The 21,466-nt window shown below is 36.6% G+C and overlaps 1 protein-coding gene and 1 pseudogene across 2 annotated transcripts in view; both read left to right on the forward strand.

Moving 5' to 3' along the window:
* Positions 1-979: 979 nt before the first annotated feature.
* The window catches only part of EPC1 (enhancer of polycomb 1), a 95,479-nt gene continuing 74,992 nt past the window's right edge, over positions 980-21,466 (forward strand). For both annotated transcript variants that reach the window (XM_012783561.2, XM_012783567.2), the window contains exon 1: positions 980-1,163. In XM_012783561.2, the coding sequence (XP_012639015.1) occupies positions 1,161-1,163 (3 nt within the window). In that variant the 5' untranslated portion in view covers positions 980-1,160. The remainder of the gene's footprint in view (positions 1,164-21,466) is intronic.
* Positions 19,597-20,713, forward strand: LOC142864350 (large ribosomal subunit protein eL34-like; annotated as a pseudogene).

A 21,466-nucleotide genomic window follows, 5' to 3' on the forward strand; every position in this document is an offset into this window, starting at 1 on the left:
CCAGTTGCAACCACCAACTACCTGACTCAGCTCACAACTAGAGACAGCATCAAATTTCCCAGCCCACTTGATTTGAAAGCCTGCCAAGATAGGTGAAAGAGCTTATAAATATGTAAAACAGGAAGTTCAAATTACAGTCAAGTAAGTCTCCCGTGATTGATGTTCTTTTCAAAACAATTAAAAAGAAGAAAAAACAACTAATAAAAGCCAGTGCATTTCCAAGACGCCCTTACCGAAGGCTTCCTGGGCGGACCCCCGGCGGGCGCTCGCGGCGCCGCACTGCCGCTGCGTCCCCCGCGGCCGGCAGGGGGCGCGGTGGGCGGGTCGCGCTCCGCCCGGCCATCTTGTCGCGGGCGCGGGCTCCGCGCGAGGCTCGGCGGCGGGGTAGGGCAAGGGGTGGGAGGACGCCTATTGTTTTGCTGTGCCGTGCTACGTTCACTGTTTTCTTTTCCGTTTTGCACCCATGGCAGTTAGGATGGATGACGCATAATTGTTTTTCGAGGAATTGAAGATGGCGGAGCCAGGGGAGTCCGAATGTGGCTCTAGGACGGCCGGCGTCTCCAGGTTCTCCTCGTGGTGTCCGATGCCAGACCCCGGTGCCAGGAGTTTCCGTGCCCACATCTGCACCGGATTCGCCATCGCCGTTTTTGAAAAGGATAAAACAATTTGCTTAAAAAGAAAAACACTCTATTCCGTAAAAAACACTCCACAGACAAGAAACAAGCCCGCGCCTGGAGACGTCGCGGGCGTCTTCTCGCCGCGCTGCCGGCTGGCCGCCGGCTATTGTTCCGCGGCGTCACCGCGCGGCGCCGCACGGCTGTCACTCGTGGCCGCGCTCCCACGGCGGCGCGGGGCGCAACGGCACACGCCGCGCTTTCCGGGCGCGCGGGCGCGGCCAATCAGCGCCTGCGCCCGGCCAGGCCGCCGCCGCCGCCGCCGCCGCGGCTGCGCCTCCCGCCCTCCCGAACGCCCACGGCCCGGGAGGCCGCCCCAGTCGGCGCCGACCATGGAGGAAAGTGTTACTTTGCGTTCAGCCGCCGTCTCGGAGATGTCTGAGGACCCATATGCTGCCTGGAGGCTGTCGTTTCTAGGGACACGGGTGTCCAGGCCATATTGTTCCAATTTTTTTTCAAGAACTGGCTGCTTCTTTGCCTACACAAATGGTAAGTTTGTAATTTTAAACATTTATGTCCTTTAAGTCTTTGAATGAGCCACCAGATAAAAGGGATTATCATTGTGTTTCTTTTAACAAACTCGATCTTTGTATTTTTCTTTAGCTTCGATCTCTGCATGTTCCCCCTAATCTTGTCTGGTTAATTCTTACCAAAAGGAAAAAAAAATAGCTTTTTTTCCATTGTTAAAGCCATATATTTACAATATATATTGTACTTAAATTACTGTTAACTACAGAGGAACTCAGATATTTCAAAATGGACTTGTTTTGTGCCAGCAATGTTGGTAATGCCAAATATGTGCATATCCTCTTTATAAAAATTATGTATTACCTAATTTGTCCAGGACTAAATTATCAGCAGGCAAACTATGGATGTAGTTTTAAAAAATGGAGCTATTGTGGGTCTCTTGATGGATTACTTGGATACAAACTACAGGAAAGCTGCCCTTGGTATAATGAAGGTGGAGGTTGACATAACTGGCTTTATATTAAGTTATGGCTGTTACTAAATAGTGGATCTTTTATTTGCTCATCAGATCTAAACTTGTAGTCTATGATATGATTTCTTGGAATCTCTTTATTAGATAATCTTTGCAAATCTATCTTGTTGTTCTCCAAAAAGGTACATTTGGAAGACATTTTGTGATTTTTATCATTTTTCTAATTTTTTTTTCTTTTTGCACACGGTGGGAGATCTTTTTTGTTTTGCATTGATCTGTGTTGGTGGCGCTGTAGTGCTCCTCAACAATTTATGTCAGTTTCACTAAAAGAAAAAAGGAAGAAAAAAGAGGTGGGGCAAGATTGATTTATTCTCTTTTCCCTTTATTTTCTTAAAGAAAGTTCAATTTGGTCAGTGGAAATATTCAGTTGTATTATTTAAATGTTTTCTATGAACTGTGAACTATGGTGAGGGCAGACATGTCGTCACAACCAGTCCAGGGAACATTAGGGAGAGGCGTGCAGTTTGCAGTTGTGTTTGATCTGATTTATTATCTCTATATCAGAATTCTTCAATAATAAGCTGTCGAGTTTTCCTCAGTAGCATTTTGTATTTTTCTTCTATTACAAATCATACATGTTAGTGTAATTTTATTTTAACAAAACATTTGAGTTTTAGTTCCCTGAACATTGTAAAAGTTGAATTTCATTTTGAACACAGGGATTTCTTAAATAACTGTTCTAACTTTCTCCTGAGGATTTTCTAGTAGTTTTTCATATAATAATGCCTACTTTCTTATATTGTTTATTTGCTTTATTTTGAAACGGTACTAAAATTGAATTTACAGGTAGCCTTGTTCAGAAAGAGCAAATATTTTTGAATAAGATAATTTTTAAGGAATATGTACACAATTGCTTTTAACTTTAAAAATTTGATATTCATGTATCTAAATGCAGTATTTTTATCTTTTCCATCTTTGTTCTTATTGAGAGTTAACTGATGAGAGAATATGGGATCTAGGCCCAAGCCTCCTAAGAACAAAAATGCGTTACAATCTGACATAGCTTTCACTGGTCTCTGTAAACATTTTAGCTGTTTTTGGATAGTAAGTATGTCTTTAGTTGAAAAAGAAAGTGGGAGCAATCAGTAATTGTACCTTTAAATATATTATTTTGCCAAATATAATAAAAACAACTGAAATAGTATCCTAAGCCACTTTGCCATGTGATTGAATAGATTATTTCTTGAAAGAGTAAAAATTTCAGGAATATTATTGTTTTTATTCACTTTGAAATATGTAAATATTCATTTCATTATTTAATCATTTAACAGTGTGAAGTAAAAGAACATGTGAAAATGACTAGAAATAGTATTTATGGTTTCGTGTCCCTGTAATCTGTCTGTATATCTCTTGAACTTCAAAAATAATTATGTATTATGCCTATCTCTTGTTCATGCTATGCTGTAAAAATTTGAAAGTGGTCACATTTTTATCTCTTTGTAAAATGTGAATGTCCCATCAAGACTGGTTTTTGACATTTTATTTATAGAATGAAATAATGCAAGTACAAATATATTATTTAACCCCATGGTTATGCTGGAGAGTTTAGTTCTCTGAAGTTGACCTACCAAATTAAATATACTTTACAGCACATTTATTGCTAAGAGATTCTGTTATTCAGAGTGGTGATATTTTTCATTTTATTTAATCTCTGAAAATTAAAAATGTTTATATAATGTAGCCCCCTTTTAAAAACAAACTGATACTATGAAGTCCATATGTAGCTATGCAATGCTCTTTGTTCTCCTACACGATTTCCTATTACATCATTGATTATGAAGTAACTCATAGAGTTAAATCTTCACTTTTTAAAATCATCCATAGATATTTATATTAAAGACATTCCTTTATAGGTGACTTTTATATCACTATGTAAGTAAAGGAGGTTTAAATCTATGAGGCAAAAACAATTCACTATTTTGTATTCTCCATTTTAAAATCCACCTTGAGCTTCATTTTAGCTCTTGATTCCTTGGCCATTAATTTTTTTTAATTGATAACATTTTTATAGACATTTAATTCATGAATTTGGTGTGATTGTGATTAGAATTATTAAACTATACATTTATCATTAAAAATCCCTTATTAAATTTAGTATATAGGGAACTAATTCAGTTTTTCATAGTAACAGTTGCGACCATGGACAATAAAAAATTATTTTTTTAAAAAAATCCCAAAATGTCATTGGTCAACAATTAGACACTTCTTTTTTTCTTGCACAGCATTTTATTAGAGATAGCAGCAAGTAGCAAAATTAACTGTATTAAAATGTTATATCATTTTTTTCATCCTGCCCATGCCCCTGATGGAGGGAGAGGTTCCTGAGTAGTGAAATGACCACAAAACAGGTTGCAGAAAGAAGAAAGAAATTATGCCAAAGACATAGAGAATCTGTAAATTAAATCTAAACAATGAACGTCAGAAAAACAAGCTTGAAATTAGAACTGAAAATTAAGACTGAATATAATGAACCTATTTGATTTCCCCATTTATTAATTTGTATTCATTAGTATTGCTAAAGATTGAGGAAATTTCAGGCTAGCCAAACCCGTTAGGTAATTGGTAATGATAGGATGAGATAACAAAGGGAAGAAACATTTACAGATATTAAGAAGACCTAACATAAAATGCTGAAAATGTTAGCCAGGACTAATCTAATCTTCGTTGGAATAAACTTTTTTAGAAGAAGGAAAAATTTTACCCTTTGAAACCAAGTTCAATACAGCCCTGAAATTGTATGTGTTTCCAATCCTACCCACTTCTTGGGCATATTTGCCTCAGCTATTCCTAGACATATTGCTACTTTCCATAAGACTATACAGATACACTACTCAGCATGGTTTTGCAAAGGAAGAGAAGGGGAAGATAACACACAAAATGGGTGTTTGTATTATAACTTTGTTTTTGATCTTTCCAAAATGATTCTCAAATGGAGAATCTAAAGGGAAGTAAAGCCAAGATTTATGATTTCATAAAAATGGCTTTTTTATGACAAAGATAAAAACACATTTTATACTTGATTTGTTCAACATTCATTTTTATTTGAGAGTTTGTTTGCTCTGCACACACACATACACGCCATCTATTATGTGCTATTACGGTAAGATGCTAGGCTATATTAAGAAAAAGAGGCAAGGATCCCTGCTCTGATGGAGTTTATAGTCCAGTATGGTTCAAAGTTCTGAAGATATTTTAAATCTAAGGTCTTAGATGTGTGAGGTTCCCACTTGGGAATGAAGGCCAGATAAAATTTCTGAAATAAACAATTTTTTTAATTAAATATGTTTGTATAGGATTTGACAGGTATTCTTCCATTAAAGGACCATTGTTTGGGCATGAAATATTCACACATTGGGGAGAAATAGCTCTTAAATTTTAGATATAGCTCAAATAGATGCTACATAAACAGGTGGTTACTTAATGCAAATTCCTATTACAAGGTAAGAAATAAAACATTGACTTATTTGCTTGAGAAGGAGACTGAGAGGATTGCTCTGGGACTAGGAGTTTGGGGCGTGTCTCTGTGAGGTCTATTTGATAAAAATTTTTTAAAAAACAAAGTGGAGCCTCATTTTGTACATTATGGTCACGACATTATGGTCATGAAATAAACATCAATGTAAATACAAACTATAAAGATGAAGCAGGGACATACAGTTAGTATTGAAGTATTTTTAAACTAAAATATTATTTTAAAATCTATAATAATTTCTAATCATATAGATAGCAGAGATGTTAAAAATAAAAACATTTTAGTTTATGAAGATAATTAGACATTTAGCTAATGGTTAATTAGTTAAACACATCAGGTATGGAGCAGGAAAGCAAGATTGATGTTACTTCTATACAGATAAATCAGAGGAGGAAGAACTATTTAATAAGGGTTCTCTATATGTGGTTTAAGATTATCTCAGGAATAAAGTCACCAACTTATTTTGTCAAAGAGCCAATCTATACTTATATCATTTAGTTTGCTTTCATACCAACATGGGACCCTACTGAAGTTATGTAAAAAAGAAGGACCTTTATTATTTCAGGTAAATTAGTGATCAGGAGGCAAGCCAGGTCTAGGTTTCATTCACCAGCTCAACAATGTTGTCAAGTTCCTTGGTGCTTTTACATTGCCAGAATGTCAGCAGTGTCGATCCCCATGTGATGGCTGCTGCAGATCTAAGCATCATATCCTAATATTCAAATTTCCAAAGTGAGGAGAGTTTCTCTAACTCATCTTTTTATAAGGGAAGAAATCCTTTCCCAGAAGTTCCACAGCAGTGTTTCTTACAGCTTATCAGCTGGGTTTGTAGGCCATGCTCATACCTCTACCAAGGCAAATGAAATCACCATGATGGGTTTGGCTAGGCAAGAGTATTTAAAAGTGAATATCTGGTATGCAATATGGTTAGCTCTTATTTACTTTGTATATATCTTAACTGCTTTGTGTAAACATTCTTGAGTGATAGAAGATTAATATCTGTTTTCATAGTGACCAGACCAGTCATTGGTGGCTAATTTAAAAAACAGTAACAACAGCATTTAGTTAGAACTTACCATATTACAGACTTTAGCCTAAATGCTACTTCTGTGTCTTTGAATCCTCTCACAGAGTTTGGAAATAGGACAATTATTACGCCCATTTAACAGATGAGGAAACTGAAGCATAGATTTACACACCTGAGGCTTGGCCCATGCATGTAACATAGTAAATGAAAAAGCTAGAGTTTGAAGCTAGGAAGTCAAAAATCAGAAACTGTGTACTTACTTCCTCTTCTTTATTGTCACATTAGATATTTGTAAATTAGTGTTCTGTAAGGTGACTTGTATTTTAAATGTGCTATATGATATTGCTGTTGAGTCTTCTAGTGAATTTATTATTTTATAAATCTAATAATCTTTTCATAGAATGAGTAATTGCCCTCCTAATTTATCAATCATCTATGTCTGAAATTTTGTATGTTGAATTTGCTTTAGGTACTCTTGGATTGCACCTCATCTCTTCAGGAACATCTCATGAAATTCATCATAAAAATTCAAGAAGTTGAATTTTTACAGGGGGAAAACAATCAAAGATTAGAGAGATTCAATGAGACCTTGTTGAAGTGGATAAATTCTTGATTCATGGCATCAGGCCCATGTGGCATATTGGCTTCTGTTTCACAACTTACAAGGCCAATTTTATGTATTGAAATGTTTCCGTCTTTATCAACTTTGGGATAATGTCCCTCTGGGACATTTTGGGGGATTTGCTCTACTCTAGATCAGTGGCTCTCAAACCTTAGTGTGCCCCAGAATCACCTGGAGGGCTCATTAAAATAGATTGCTGGGCCCCACCCTGAGAGCTGCTGGTTCAGTAGGTCTGCAGTGGAGCCTTAGAATTTGCATTTCTAATAAGTTCAGATGAAGCTGATGCTGCTGCCCCAGAGACCACACTCTGAGAACACTGCTCTAGAGAATTGGATGGTATCTGCCATGATAAATATTTTTGCTTTGAAGTGCGGATCACAAACTTTAACAGGTATCATTTAATATTTGGCAAATTTAATGAATAGATACACATTGAAATATTAAATAGGGTGCTCAGGCCTCATGGAAAAGGTGATAGTTGAGACCTAAAAGAGAATCCTTATGGCTCAGCATTAATATCACATTTGAGATTTACTTGCCAAAATCCATATGTGTGTATTTTTAACTTTTATTTAAAAATAATAGCAATCTATACTTTATGAATAATTTTTAAAAGTAGGTAAAAATAGAATTTAGTTTTGCTCAATATCGAGTTCCATCTGAAAAAGGCTTCTGTGTCCACGTCATTTTGCTGGTATTTCTCAAGATTTTATCCCACCAACCACTAATGCCCCAGATTCATTAGTAGGACATAGTATCCATGAGACTGAGAAAGGCAGACTGTATTGCCAATGCCCTATATTTAGCTCTGAAACTCAGGTCACTGTTCCAATCCACTGGAAACTCTCCATTCTCCAAGACATAGGTCACAACCACCGTTGAAAAACACTCTTAACATGCCAAAGAGTGAAGAGGACCTTTTCCAAGACTTTCATTGCTTTACTGTTCCATTATTAAGCAATAATACAAGGAGACTTGAGAAATTGTTAGTTCTGAAGACCTTTGCTCATTTTTCCAAAAACAGTTGCCAACTCAGAAAATTCAATATCCTTGCTATCCTCTGAAGCCAACGTAAGTTTCATGCTATCTTTCCATACCACTGGAAGTGTTGTCAAGCTGTATGAAGCACCCCAAAGAGGCACAAGCAGTAAATTTGGGCTTCTGGGATCCAATATCAAAAAGAGTCATTCAGCACCTATTTAATAATAGAGTCAGATCATTTAAAATCACCTAAAATTTCAGAACTGTGCTGTCCAATACAATAGTCACTAGCCACATGGAGCTATGTATATTTAAATTTGAATTAATTGAAAATTTAAAATTCAGTTTTTCAATCACACTATCCACATTTCAAGGGGTCCGTACATGGTTAGTAGCTACCATACTGACAGCACAGACTTATGGAACATTTCGATGATTGCAGAAAGTTCTATCAGATAGTCCTGGTCTAGAATGTTCCCGAGTCCTTCAGACCATGGGAGGCTCACACTCTTGCGCCAGTGGTTCTCAGCTCTGCCTGTAAGTAGAATCATTCAGAAACTTAAAAACAAAATGCACCCCATCCCAAGAGATTCTAATTTAATTGGTCTGGATCAATTTAATTTAATTGATCTTGGCATAAGTATTTTTCAAAAACTGTTTGTGGGATTCTAACATGCAGCTAAGGCTGAGAATTGCTAAATTACATAATAAGCTGATGGTTATTGAAGGAAGCCACTGAACCAAAAATTTGAGATGATCAGTAGGATAGTGCTGCTACTTCATTCCATCTTTCAAAAGCTGTAGCTAAGAACTGAGGGAGGTACATACCTAACTAAAGAACAATTAAACAGTCAAACCAGTTCTGGTGAGTGAAGCAATAAGTTTATAGCTTAACGAACACAAACTTTGGCTGGAAGAAAAACAGCCCTACAACTGCTCTTTGGGGTCATGAATTATTTGGCACTCTTGGGAGTGAATCTTGTATATTGAAAGACTATCCAGAAGTTCATTTGAGTTTCAAAAAATACATATATAAAATGTATTTGGTGTGCATATTCAATGGTAGTTCTTCCTTATGTTTTTAAATTTAGTTTACAGATCTTATTATATTTATAAATCTTGCAAATTTTAGAAATTATGGTCCTTTAAATAATATCTGGGCCGGGCACGGTGGCTCACGCCTGTAATCTTAGCACTCTGGGAGGCTGAGGCGGGCGGATTGCTCGAGGTCAGGAGTTTGAAACCAGCCTGAGCAAGAACGAGACCCCGTCTCTACTAAATAGAAAGAAATTAATTGGCCAACTAATATATATAGAAAAAATTAGCTGGGCATAGTGGCGCATGCCTGTAGTCCCAGCTACTTGGGAGGCTGAGGCAGTAGGATTGCTCTAGCCCAGGAGTTTGAGGTTGCTGTGAGCCAGGCTGACGCCACGACACTCACTCTAGCCTGGGCAACAAAGCGAGACTCTGTCTCAAAAATATATAAATAAATAATATCTGATCTTATTTATAGCATTACTTAATTAAATACCTCCCAACTTTCTACACTGAATTTACAAATTTACTACATAAAATTGCCTTTTTTGGCATTTGGCAAACATTTTCAAGAAGTTAAAGAAGTCTTACAGATCTGACTAATTTAACTTCTAAATATGGTGATAAGATCTAAGTCCTTTTTAATGTTTCAGTACTACATATAAACTTAGGAGTTCTACTTAAAAGTCTAATCAGCTAACCTTTTACTTCATTAGGTCAAATGTTCTTAAACAGTACAATTACTTCCACTAAGAAACATAACTGTACTTTGTACAATACATTCTAAACCATTCTGGAGTTAAAATATGCTTATATGTTAAAGTGATAGTTTTGTCCTACCAATTTTGAGTGTTGCCTTTCCAAGTGAATTTTTGGTCTGCTCAGTTTGCTGATGTTTCTTGATCAGCAGAGGTATTGGTTGGAGCACAACTAGATCTTTGTGTGAGACACTGATGGGCTATGCTGAGCTCTATTTATATTCACTATATTAAAAAAATGTTCTCAGGGCATACTTGCCTTAGATATTGAGTCACATCTTTACTTATTTTCAAGACATGTTGGAATCTATGGTCCCCACACAAGTAGCTACATCCATTGAAAAGTATTTGGATTTTGTACTTCTTAATCTTTGAGAATATGTAACTTTTATATCTAAATGTAGAGACCTTTGAATTTGGCAAAATGCCACATTCCTTCACATTTTTTCTTACAGAACCATCAACTCTTGTAGCTATTACAGATATTTAATTGACTCTCTGTCTCTCATGGCTTTGTCTGACTATGTGGTCTCAATTTCCAAGGTTATTCTTTTGACAAGGTTTTTTAACTTCCAGAATTGACTGATCTGTTTTTACTTCCTAGCTCTGTCCTTTACTACCTAATAACCTTGAGCCAATTCCTTATCGTCCAGACCCTCAATTTCCCCTTCTGTGAAACAAGGTGGTATTACTTTACCTCACATGGTTGTTGTGAGAATACAACGTGTTAATACATCTGAAGTGCCTAGAATAGTGCCAGACTTGCCATTAGTACTCAATATATGCTCTAAGTTCATTGTTTCATGAACACAGCTGATTTTCAGAGATCAAAATAGGCCTTGCACAGTGTAGTGGGAATTAAAAAGATCACCCCATTCAGGTGTATGATTTTGCAGTATTAAAGAGACTCCCTTTACTTCTCCAGGTACTCTATTAAAAATCAAAGAGTCAGATAGCCTTTCCAAAAATTAAGATTTCTTTATTATCTGCTTTTCACTCATGAGGTAAATCTTTATTGAACTTCTACTACATTAAAAAAAAACAACCCACTGTGTTAAGCCTTAAGGATTAAAGAGAGAACAGAAAAAGAGAAGTATTTGGGAATTGTGGTAAATAAACTTCATAGAGAGCTTTTGACTGGAGCCTTGAAGGATGGGTCGACTTTCAACGTAGAGGAACTGAGAGAAGACATTCCAGGTAAACAGCATGAGGTGAGATAGGCAAGAAGAGAAGAAAACACGTGGCATTTGGAGGCACAGCTCGAAGTCCAGCGTGGTTAGAGAGTAATCATAATGTACATGGGTTGCAGACTAGAAGAGAGAGAGGTTCTTGATCCCAGCTTGGAACCAGCACAAGAAGGGATTGAAATCCCAAACTAGAGAATCCGAATCTCAATCACTACCCACAGAACACCAGTTCAGATGCCTAACTGGTCAGAAAATGATGAAGGCTTAAATAGGAGGGATCTGGCTCTTTCTTATATTAATATATTAAGCCATTGGCTTGGTTGACAAAAACTGCAGTGGTCTGGATCTCTGGCCAGGTAAGTTTGAATGGGGAGATAAAAAGAAGTAGAAAAGGTTGAAAGTTGGGGACAATTTTCAGTAAGTATGGACACTGGGCAGCAGGGGGCAGCATGAGAGCACCAAAAAGTTGAAAGAACGCATAGAAGATTTGCTTATGTAACAGTGCTTGACAATTATGAGTTTACATTAACAAGGCTACTTATATTAGTAACTTAGTATTCTTTCCCCAAAAATGAATAGAAATTAACAAAGCAAAGAAGAAAAATAACAGCTGCACTATTAGGCTTGTTCATGGCAGAATGGCACTGCTGTTTATGTGAAAGGATAAAATAACAGACAATATTCTATGTATTAATTCCTTTCAAATGCTAATGTCTAAATTTCAGTTGGGAAATATACCTTTATAAGGCTTTAAGATTTTGCTTTTTTTTTTTAAGTACACTAGTTCAGCTACACTATGTTGAAGGACCTAAGCGAAAAAGTAGGGAAATGCTTGAAAATAAAATTGGAGTTAAATAATGAATTAAATAAAAACTTAATATACATTCTATTTTATATACCAAACATATGGAATTTTAAATATTAGGTTTTTATGATTATGAAATTTGTACTTCAAAATGTTTTCTTTTTTTTTTTTTTTTTTTTTTTTTTTTGAGACAGAGTCTCACTTTGTTGCCCAGGCTAGAGTGAGTGCCGTGGCATCAGCCTAGCTCACAGCAACCTCAAACTCCTGGGCTCAAGCAATCCTCCTGCCTCAGCCTCCCAAGTAGTTGGGACTACAGGCATGCGCCACCATGCCCGGCTAATTTTTTCTATATATATTAGTTGGCCAATTAATTTCTTTCTATTTATAGTAGAGACAGGGTCTCGCTCAGGCTGGTTTCGAACTCCTGACCTTGAGCAATCCACCCGCCTCGGCCTCCCAGAGTGCTAGGATTACAGGTGTGAGCCACCTCGCCCGGCCGAAATGTTTTCTTATATCTAAAATTCAAAACTACACTACATCATATTTTTCTAATGAAATTCATCTCTTACTAACTTTTAAAATTTAGGTGGTTAGTGATGTTAAGAGTGGAAAATTAGAAGTTTGATGTAGATTTTTTTTTTAGCTCTGGCCATTTTAAATGCTATATTATACTCACCAGAAATCTCTTGATTGTGTAAGGAAGATGGTAGCACACTGCTTCATACCTTGCACACTTAAGAAGAAACCTTCTTTTATTCTTCCTTCATGATTCTCTCAGTGTCCATCATATGTTTTTGGAGATTGTGATCACTGTGCAGGTTGTCCTTTGTGTGCTACTTTTTTTCTATGTTTCACCATATTGTAAATACTTCTTTCCATGTATTGATATAATACCTCCTACTTTTCGCTTTAAATGGCCAAATAAATTGAGGGATGACTATCTCATGGTTATTAAATATTGATTTCCAGTTGTATTAAAGAGAATCTGAAATGACGAATACATTTTTGGCTTAAGCTAGTTAATACAAAAATTAGTTCTTCAATATCATGAAAAAGAGATGAAAATAGATTATAAGTGTATGAAACATTCCCTATATATTTTATTTTAATCATTTGTAAATCTGGGAGTATAAAGATAGCAAATTATTAATATTTTTAAATGTTACCTTTCAAACCAGGGTATTCATAAGTTCATTAAGGGCAATAACAACATCTTTTTCTTTTGTACATCCACAGTTCATAATATAATGCTTGCAATAAACAAAACAAGTTAGAAAAACTTACTAAAGTATATGAAACATAATCAAGTTTTTTTGATTTGTTTTTGAGACAGGGTCTAGCTCTGTCACCTTGGCTAGAGTGCAGTGGCATCATGTAGCTCACTGCAACCTCAAACTCCTGGGCTGGAGCAATTCTCCTGCCTCAGCCTCACACGTAGCTGGGACTACAGGTGCACAACACCACGTCCAGCTAAGATTTTTTTATTCTTTGTAGAGACGGGGTCTCTCTGTTGCCCAGGCTGGTCTCCAACACCTGGCCTCAAGTGATCCTCCCACCTCGGCTTCCCAAAGTGCTTGGATTACAAGCATGCGCCACCATACGGGGTCTCATAATCAAGTTTTGATGTAGATGTAAATGTACTCTTCATAGTTGCATCATACTTTTAAAATTGTTAAACTGGTTAGAGTGTTAATATTGTTGTTGTTTTTCTTGCTGCTTGGTATTTTTCTCAGTGCCTAAACAATACTGTTGTGTTAATTATTTTCTTAATTTGGTACAGAGAGATTTCATGCATTTTTTTTTACTAGACAATTATTTTTGATAATTTCTGTGTCAGCCTTTATTTTGAAGTATTTATCTTTCTTTTCATATTAATTCTGAATCCTTATTTTCCAGTTTGATGATATATTTGTACAGGTTCCTCAAATCACTTGATCACACTTATGGCAAAGCTACTTCTATGAACCATTCTGTAGGAACCTGTTAAGCATCAAGTGTTACTAATCACTAATGAATAGACCATACTCTCTTTGATTCAGTCATTGAAATTACTCTCCTTAGGGCATATCTTCCAGAACTTTATTTGCTCTTATATACCTCTTAAGTGCTTTTTATGCTATGTAAACATATAGTCAGAAAATACAGCTGTGGTGTGAGAAGATACATGGCATGATTTCTCTTTTTTTAAATTTGTTGAAACATGTTCTGTGACCTAAGATATGATCAATCTTGGAGAATGTTCCATATGCTGATGAGAAGCATGCATATTCAGTAGTTTTGCGTGAAATGTTCTGTAAATGTCTGTCAGGCCCATTTGTTCTAGAGTCCCATATAAGTCCAGTGTTTCTCTGTTCATTTTCTGCTAGGGTGATCTGTCCAGCTCTGTCAGTGGAGTGTTGAAGTCCCCAGCAGTTACGATGCTGCTGTTTATCTCTCTGCTTAGATCTGGTAGGGTTTGCTTTATGAATCTGGGCGCTCCTGTGTTAGGCGCATAATATATTTAGGATTGTTATGTCTTCCTGTTGAATTGCTCCCTTTACCATTATATAGTGACCATCTTTGTCTTTCTTTACTACTGTTGATTCAAAGTCAACTTTTTCTGATAATGAGAATGGTTATACCTGCTTTTTTCTGGGTTTCATTTGCATGGAATATATTTTTCCAGCCCTTCACCTTGAGTCTTTATGAGTCCTTGTAGGTTAGATATGTTTACTGGAGACAGCAGATACTTGGCTTATGTTTTCCAGTGGGGCATTCAGACTGTTCTGTTTAAGATCACCGAGAATTGGCCCCCATCTCTTCTGGGTTATAAGGTCTCAGTTGAGAAGTCTGCAGTTAGTTAGACTGATGGGTTTTCCTTTGTAAGTTATTTGATGTTTTAACCTCATGGTTCACGGTAGTTCCTCCTTCATGTTGACTTTGGCCAGAGGACTGTATGTCTTGGTGATTGCCTCTTTGCAGCAAATCTCCCAGGTGTTCAGTAAGCTTCTTGTACCTGGATGTGTAAATCTCTAGCAAGACCAGGAAAGTTTTCTTCAATTATTTCCTCAAATAGGTTTTCCAGTCCTTGTGCATTTTCTTCTTCATGCTCAGGGATGCCTCTGATTCTTATATGTGGCCATTTTACATAATCCCGTGTTTCTTGTAGGCTTTGTTCATTCCTCTTAATCCTCTGTTCTTTATTTTTGACTGACTGAGAATTTGACAGTGTTGTCTTCAAGTTCTGAGATTCTTCTGCCTGGTCTAGTCTATTCTTTAAACTTTCTACTGTTTTGCAGTTCCTTAAATGGATTTTTTATTTCCAAAGTTCTATTTGCTTTTTTTTTTTAATATGTTAATCTCTTTAGTGATCTTTAGTGACCTCTTTAGTTGATCTCTTTTCATTCATTTCCTGAATTGTTTTTCTGGTTTGTTTGAGTTGGTTTTCCATTTTCTCTTGGATTTCATTGAGCTTCCTTATAATCCATATTTAAAGGCATAGTTTCTTCAAAAATCAAATATCTTAAATGATCTTTTCCTAGATTTTTACATTTAAAAAATATCATGCATCGCCATTTTTTCTACAAACTGTACAAAAATAAAGATAATTATAAAATTTGAGAATTGGGAAAGAGTTGGGAAGGATTATCCAACATAGCCTTTCTTTTCAAAGTTGAGGAGATTGAGGCCCAGGGAGATTAAGAGCAAGATCATACAGCTAGTTGGTGGCAGAGCCAGAATGGGAACCTACATCTTTTAAAATAAAATATTCATGAATAACTATTAATAATATGGGTAAGGTAGATTAGCATGGGTCAATTTTTAATTCATTGACAACTTTAATTATAAAAATGTCATAGGGTTTAAAAAGCTTTTTGCTCTTTAAAAATAATCTTGGCCAGGCACAGTGGCTCACACCTATAATCCTAGCACTTTGGGAGGCTGAAGGGGGAGGATTGCTTGAGGCAAGGACTTTGAGACCAGTCTCAGCAAGAGCGAGACCCTGACTCTACAAAAAATAGAAAAATTATCTGGGTGTGGTGGCTCACACCTGTAGTCCCAGCTACTTGGAAGCCTGAGGCAGGAGGATCATTTGAACCCAGGAGTTTGAGGTTGCAGTGAGCTATGGTGGCACCACTATGCTCTAGCTCAAGCGACAGCACAGGACCCTGTCTCAAAAAAAAAGTCTTTTAACATGATGGAGGCAATACTGTTACAAAATTAGATTATTTTCTCTCTACTTAAAATTGTTTTGTTTTGTATTCCCACTGAGAATTTTTAAAAAGAGAATTTTAAGAGAGACCATTACACTCTATACTATATATAATTAAAAATTAATGCTGAAGAGCTTTTCAAGTAGATCGTGAAAGTTTAGTTATTTGAACAAGCACAGATAGTAGAATAACTCTAGAAAACAAAGGCAAAAAGTTCCGTTAAGACAGAAGAGTGCAAACTAGATATTGGAAATACACAGAACAGTGTCCTTTACAAGCCTGGTGTGAAGAAGTGTGTGTGTGTATGTGTGTGCGCTAGTATGAATGGACAGTGAAAGGATAGAGTTTTAAAAATTATTCAAGAGGGAACATTTTTTTATGCAGAATAGCTTTTCTTTATTTTTAAGGCCTAGGTTTAGAGTGTTTTTTGGGAAAGAAGGACTGAACAGCTAGTGTAAACCCAGTTTAGCATTTATGTTAAAATTAGGGTAATTAGGACCTGCTTCAGTCTGCCAGGGCAGCTAATTTTCTGCCCTGCACTCAAAATTATTCCTTTATCTTCCTAAGAAAAATTCTCAGCTTTTTGGTGAAATAATAATAATCATATCTAATATTTACTGAAATCTTACTATATTGACAGGCGCCGAAGCTACCTTATAAGATTTTGTAGGGATTAAATAAGGTAATGCATGTGAAGTACCCAGCCCAAAGTACGAACTAGTAATTTGGTTACAGGCATCATTTATTAATATTAATGTCTATTCCAAACAATTGTAGGAGAGTAATATATGGCTTCTAGGTACTTTGGCTGGGCTATGAATTATTTGAGACAGATTAACTGGAGAAAAGCCATTTTTAACCACATATATAAGTCCCACAAAATATGAGACTTGAAGAAGGGTCTGATCATTGAGCTACAGAAAAGACAAAAGGCTTAGGACTTCTGAGGGGGAGCAGTGATGACACAAATTATGGGAGAGATTGTATGATAAATTAAGATTGCCTTGTGCAGATAAAAAATTTCATAGGTAATAAAAGTTGTCTAGAGTAGCTAATGTAGATTTCCTTTATAGATGTAAATTTCTTTTACAAAAGGATAGTTTTTCAAAGCTACTCCTGTGTCTACAGTTTCTCAGAATAACCAACTCAAAATATGCCAAAGAAGTATATTTTGGGGTGGCATATACTGATCTCCTACTGTCATATTTTGGAGTGATATGTCCTGAGCCCCAGCACAATCAGGTATGCATTATCTCCATTTACAGAGGAGGAAGCTGAAACTCAAAGCAGTTAAGAATTTCACTTAAGTTTACAGAGCTAGTAAAAAACAGTTGAAATTCAAACCCAAACCCAAATCATGTTTGACTCTGGAGCCAGAACTTTTTAACTACTGTAGTACACTATATCTTTTGTTTTGTTAAAGCTGTCAACCTAAAGGAAGAAGTTGAGGCACAAGATAATTTTAAAGAGTTTACTTGAGTCAAAGTGAAGACAGCTGCCCAGCACACACTTCCAAGTTTCCCTGGGGAGGGCTCCATTTGGCCTTTGTTAAAAGTAGGTTTTTAAAGGCAAAGTGGGACAAGGAGTGGGCTGATACAAAATTGTTTGACAGGAATTCTCGTTGGTTCACAGAAATAACATTCATCAGTGATTGGCTGTACATTGTTGAACTATTGGGTACGAGTTACCATCTCTAAGCATATGGCATTTTATGGCTAGTTGGTGGTTGGTGTCTGTTAGTCCAGAGCCCACATAGGAAGTGGCTTCAAGTGGTAATTATTTAGCTCAGGGAAGTAAGATGTGATTACTGTGGGGTTTCAATGCCTTTCTGAACCTAGCAATTTAAATGGGCTCACATTCCTCATATAAAAAGTTTCTTTTCTTGCTCAAAGCTCATGCATATCATCTGCTAACAGCATTTATTGCTGCTTTAAAATGGGGGAAATTAGTGGGCAGAGAAAATTCAGAGAGAAAATGTTTTTGTTGATTTTCTATTCTACATGGGGTGGTGATAAGGAAGAGACTTTGTGTCAAAAAGATTATATTAGAAAAAATTAAAATACAGGTAAATTTCTTATCATGAAATAATACAAACTTATCATAGATTTCCTTAACTTTACATAGACATTTTCCATAGTACAGTGAAGAAATGTTACTGAGTAAAGGAGCTAACCACCAGTGTGCAGAGAAGTCACCAGCTTTTGAGAAGAAGAAAGGCCAGCCATCAACAAGACAGGAGATGTGGCTCAAATTTGTCTCTCTGATTCAGGGGTCTGGAGCAAGTTTTAAGGGCCCAGGGGGCAAGGATTTAGGAATGTTGGCTTGGCAGGATCTGATTGGAAGGCTTCCAATTTGGTCATTTACAGCAAGGTATGTTTGGGGCAGATTTTAGCCCAGGATCTTCCTAGCCAAGAGATCCCTTGCTTTTGAGAGAGTTCCAGAATTCAAGTCCTGGTCTTCCTGGTTCCATTGGGAGGGATTGTTGGTTCTGGGTGTTATTGGAGGTCAAAGCTCTTTCTATTGCACATGCCCAGGCTACATGACTTGAAGTTTGAGTTCTTCTACCTGCTACGTAATTTGACATTTTGTTATCAACCAGAGTAGGCCCAGGTTGAAATGGTCCTGCAGTTGCTGAAAGATAATTAAAGAGGCGAAGAAAACACTATTTTAAAAATAAAATAGGTGAATTTTGGTGTTGCCTTGAAGATTTCCTATTTAAAGAAATGTTCAAACGGTCCTACTCTTAACTTGCCATTTGACTGTTTTTGCACAAACTGCTCATCCTGAGGCAAATCACAGAAGATCAAATCTTCTGTGATTAACTGTATGATTTGAACAGGTCATAGAATTTATATTCCAATGTGGCCTTTTGGGCAATGTGTGCTGTTCCCAGTCACCATGGTGAAATTGAAATAATAAAGTGTTTTTCCTTCTACTTCTATGGCACTTTGCAGTTTTCAAAGATTTTTCACCACATTATCTGATTTGGTATTCATAATGGCCTAAGAAGGAAGAGAATGAGTATTCTTCACATGAGCTACTTAAGCTGAGAGATTAAGTCATTCCCGCAGGGTCGTAGTGCTGGTGGATGGTAGATAGCAGATGAGGATCAGATGCTCCAGCACAAACGCCAGTGTTCCTTACTGTACCTCATGCTGTGTCTCACTGGCGATGTGGCTGCTCTGAATGCAAACTCTTAACCTGCCATTTGACTGTTTCTGCACAAACTGCTCATCCTGAGGCAAACAGTAGCAACCTGTGCAGAGAGGCCCCATCCCCTGGGGAGCTTGCCTGACCAGATTTGCAGATTGAGCAGTCACTGTACAACGGCTTGGTGAATCATTTGGCCATGGAAGAAAAGAGCCATCGGAACTCTTTGTAGATTTAAAAATATGAATGATACAATGCTGACAAATGGAAACAAAACAAAAAACTTCTCTAAGATGAATATAATATTTTGTATACATTAGTTTAAAATACTGTCTTATAGGTCTTTGGTTTCATTTGAGGATTTCATTGGGCATTGGGGCTTTTTTTTTTTTTTTTTTTTTGCCTTAGTTAAGAGTTTTGAAGCCTTTACAGACAAGATTGTTTTATACTGTATGTATGAAAAATAAACCTCAGAAATGTACAATGATCTTCAAAGGAATAGAGTAAAAATATCCTTAAAAATAACTCATGTTTACTGAGCGTGACTTATGGGTCAGGCCCATGTTATTTCCTTTTCGTTAATCATTTAATTGAATCCTTGCAACAACCCAGGTAATAGATTCTGTTAAGATTCTTATTTTATCTCAGATATCGATCACACAGCAAAAAAAAAAAAAAAAAAAAAAAAGATTCTTATTTTATAGATGGGAAAACCGTAGCTTCAAGAACTTAAGTTCAAGTAAAAATTTTTGAATCAAAGTTCAGTGTGATCTTTTTAATAAAGAATTTTGGAAGGAACTGTAGCTAAACATTTCTGGTTAATTTGGCATTAAACAAATATAATAAACCAATTAAATAAAATATAAAACAATTATACTGCCAAAGTATAGCGATTTGCACAATTCTATCCCGTTTTATATTAATATTTAAATGTCTTATTTTGCAGTTTTTAGCAGGGTAAAAATCTTTTTTTAATGGTAATAAAGGCCGGGCGCAGTGGCTTACGCCTGTAATCCTAGCACTCTGGCGGATTGCTCAAGGTCAGGAGTTCAAAACCAGCCTGAGCAAGAGCGAGACCCCCATCTCTACTATAAATAGAAAGAAATTAATTGGCCAACTAATATATATAGAAAAACATTAGCCAGGCATGGTGGCGCATGCCTGTAGTCCCAGCTACTCGGGAGGCTGAGGCAGTAGGCTCACTTGAGCCCAGGAGTTTGAGGTTGCTGTGAGCTAGGCTGATACCACGGCACTCACTCTATCCTGGGCAACAGAGTGAGACTCTGTCTCCAAAAAATAAAATAAAATAAAATGGTAATAAAGATAATACTTTACATTTATAAGATCTTTATGCCTTCTCAAGATTAAGGGGGTCAGCTCTTCCGGGGTCACTGTCTGCAGGCACTCAAAATGGTCCAGCATTTGACATATCGTCGTAGGCTTTCCTACAATACAGCCTCTAACAAAACTAGGCTGTCCCGAACCCTTGGTAATAGAATTGTTTACCTTTATACCAAGGAGGTTGGAAAGCACCAAAATCGGCACGTGGTGTGTGCCCAGGTAGACTTCGAGGGGTTCATGCTGTGAGACCTAAAGTTCTTATGAGGTTGTCTAAAGCAAACATGCCAGCAGGGCCTATGGTGGTTCCATGTGTGCTAAATATGTTCATGACAGGATCAAGCGTGCTTTCCTTATCAAGGAGCAGAAAATCGTTGTGAAGGTGTTGAAGGCCCAAGCACAGAGCCAGAAAGCTAAATAAGAAAATGAACCTTTATTGAGGAATAAAAATTAAAAGGCTTAAAAAAAAAAAGATTTAGAGGTCAGACTTCAGTAATTAAGTAAAAAAAAAAAAAGATTTAGGGGTCAGACCAAATATATGGTTTAATAACTTGATCAGAAAAACTTCTATTTTCTTGAATTGCCTAGAGTAGAATTTCCTAAAGAGGGCTTTTATAGAACTAAAGGTTTAATGGTACATAGAGAGGGGTTCCATGGTCAGGTAACTCTGGAAAATACTGTGCTAAGCATCAGTAAATGAGTTTCTTTTCTGCAAGACTTCTCTGAGCCTGTGCAATGTAAGCCTATGCCTACTTAAAGAGGAAGATGTAATAAGCAGTATTTCCCTAACTTACTAGTTTTATATGTAACTCTCATCTCAGAAAACCTGGGATTAGTGTTTTAAGGAACATACTTTAGGAAAATCCTAAACTAATATCTGGGAGGAAATACTGGTATTTAAGATTCAAGTGTTTGCTGTCTACTCAGATGGACAATAAAATTGCCAACCTTCATTTGTGTAGACTTGGCACTATCATTATTCAAAGAATAGCAGCCTTCTGTTCGGTGCCTTATACCATAAAAATGTAAACTCATTTTTTATTTTAAATGTTCTATTAAGATTATGTGTTCTTTATAATAAAGAAAAGTCAGTACATACTAAATGTCCCTTAAGATGGTAATGCTTAAGTAAATTATGTTACATATATAGGATAAATATCTGTGTCAAAAAATATTCTTAGAAGAATACATATTGAGACAGGAACATTCTCAAATTATATTGGG

Source organism: Microcebus murinus, chromosome 25 (genome assembly GCF_040939455.1).
Source record: "Microcebus murinus isolate Inina chromosome 25, M.murinus_Inina_mat1.0, whole genome shotgun sequence".
Lineage (NCBI taxonomy): Eukaryota > Metazoa > Chordata > Mammalia > Primates > Cheirogaleidae > Microcebus > Microcebus murinus.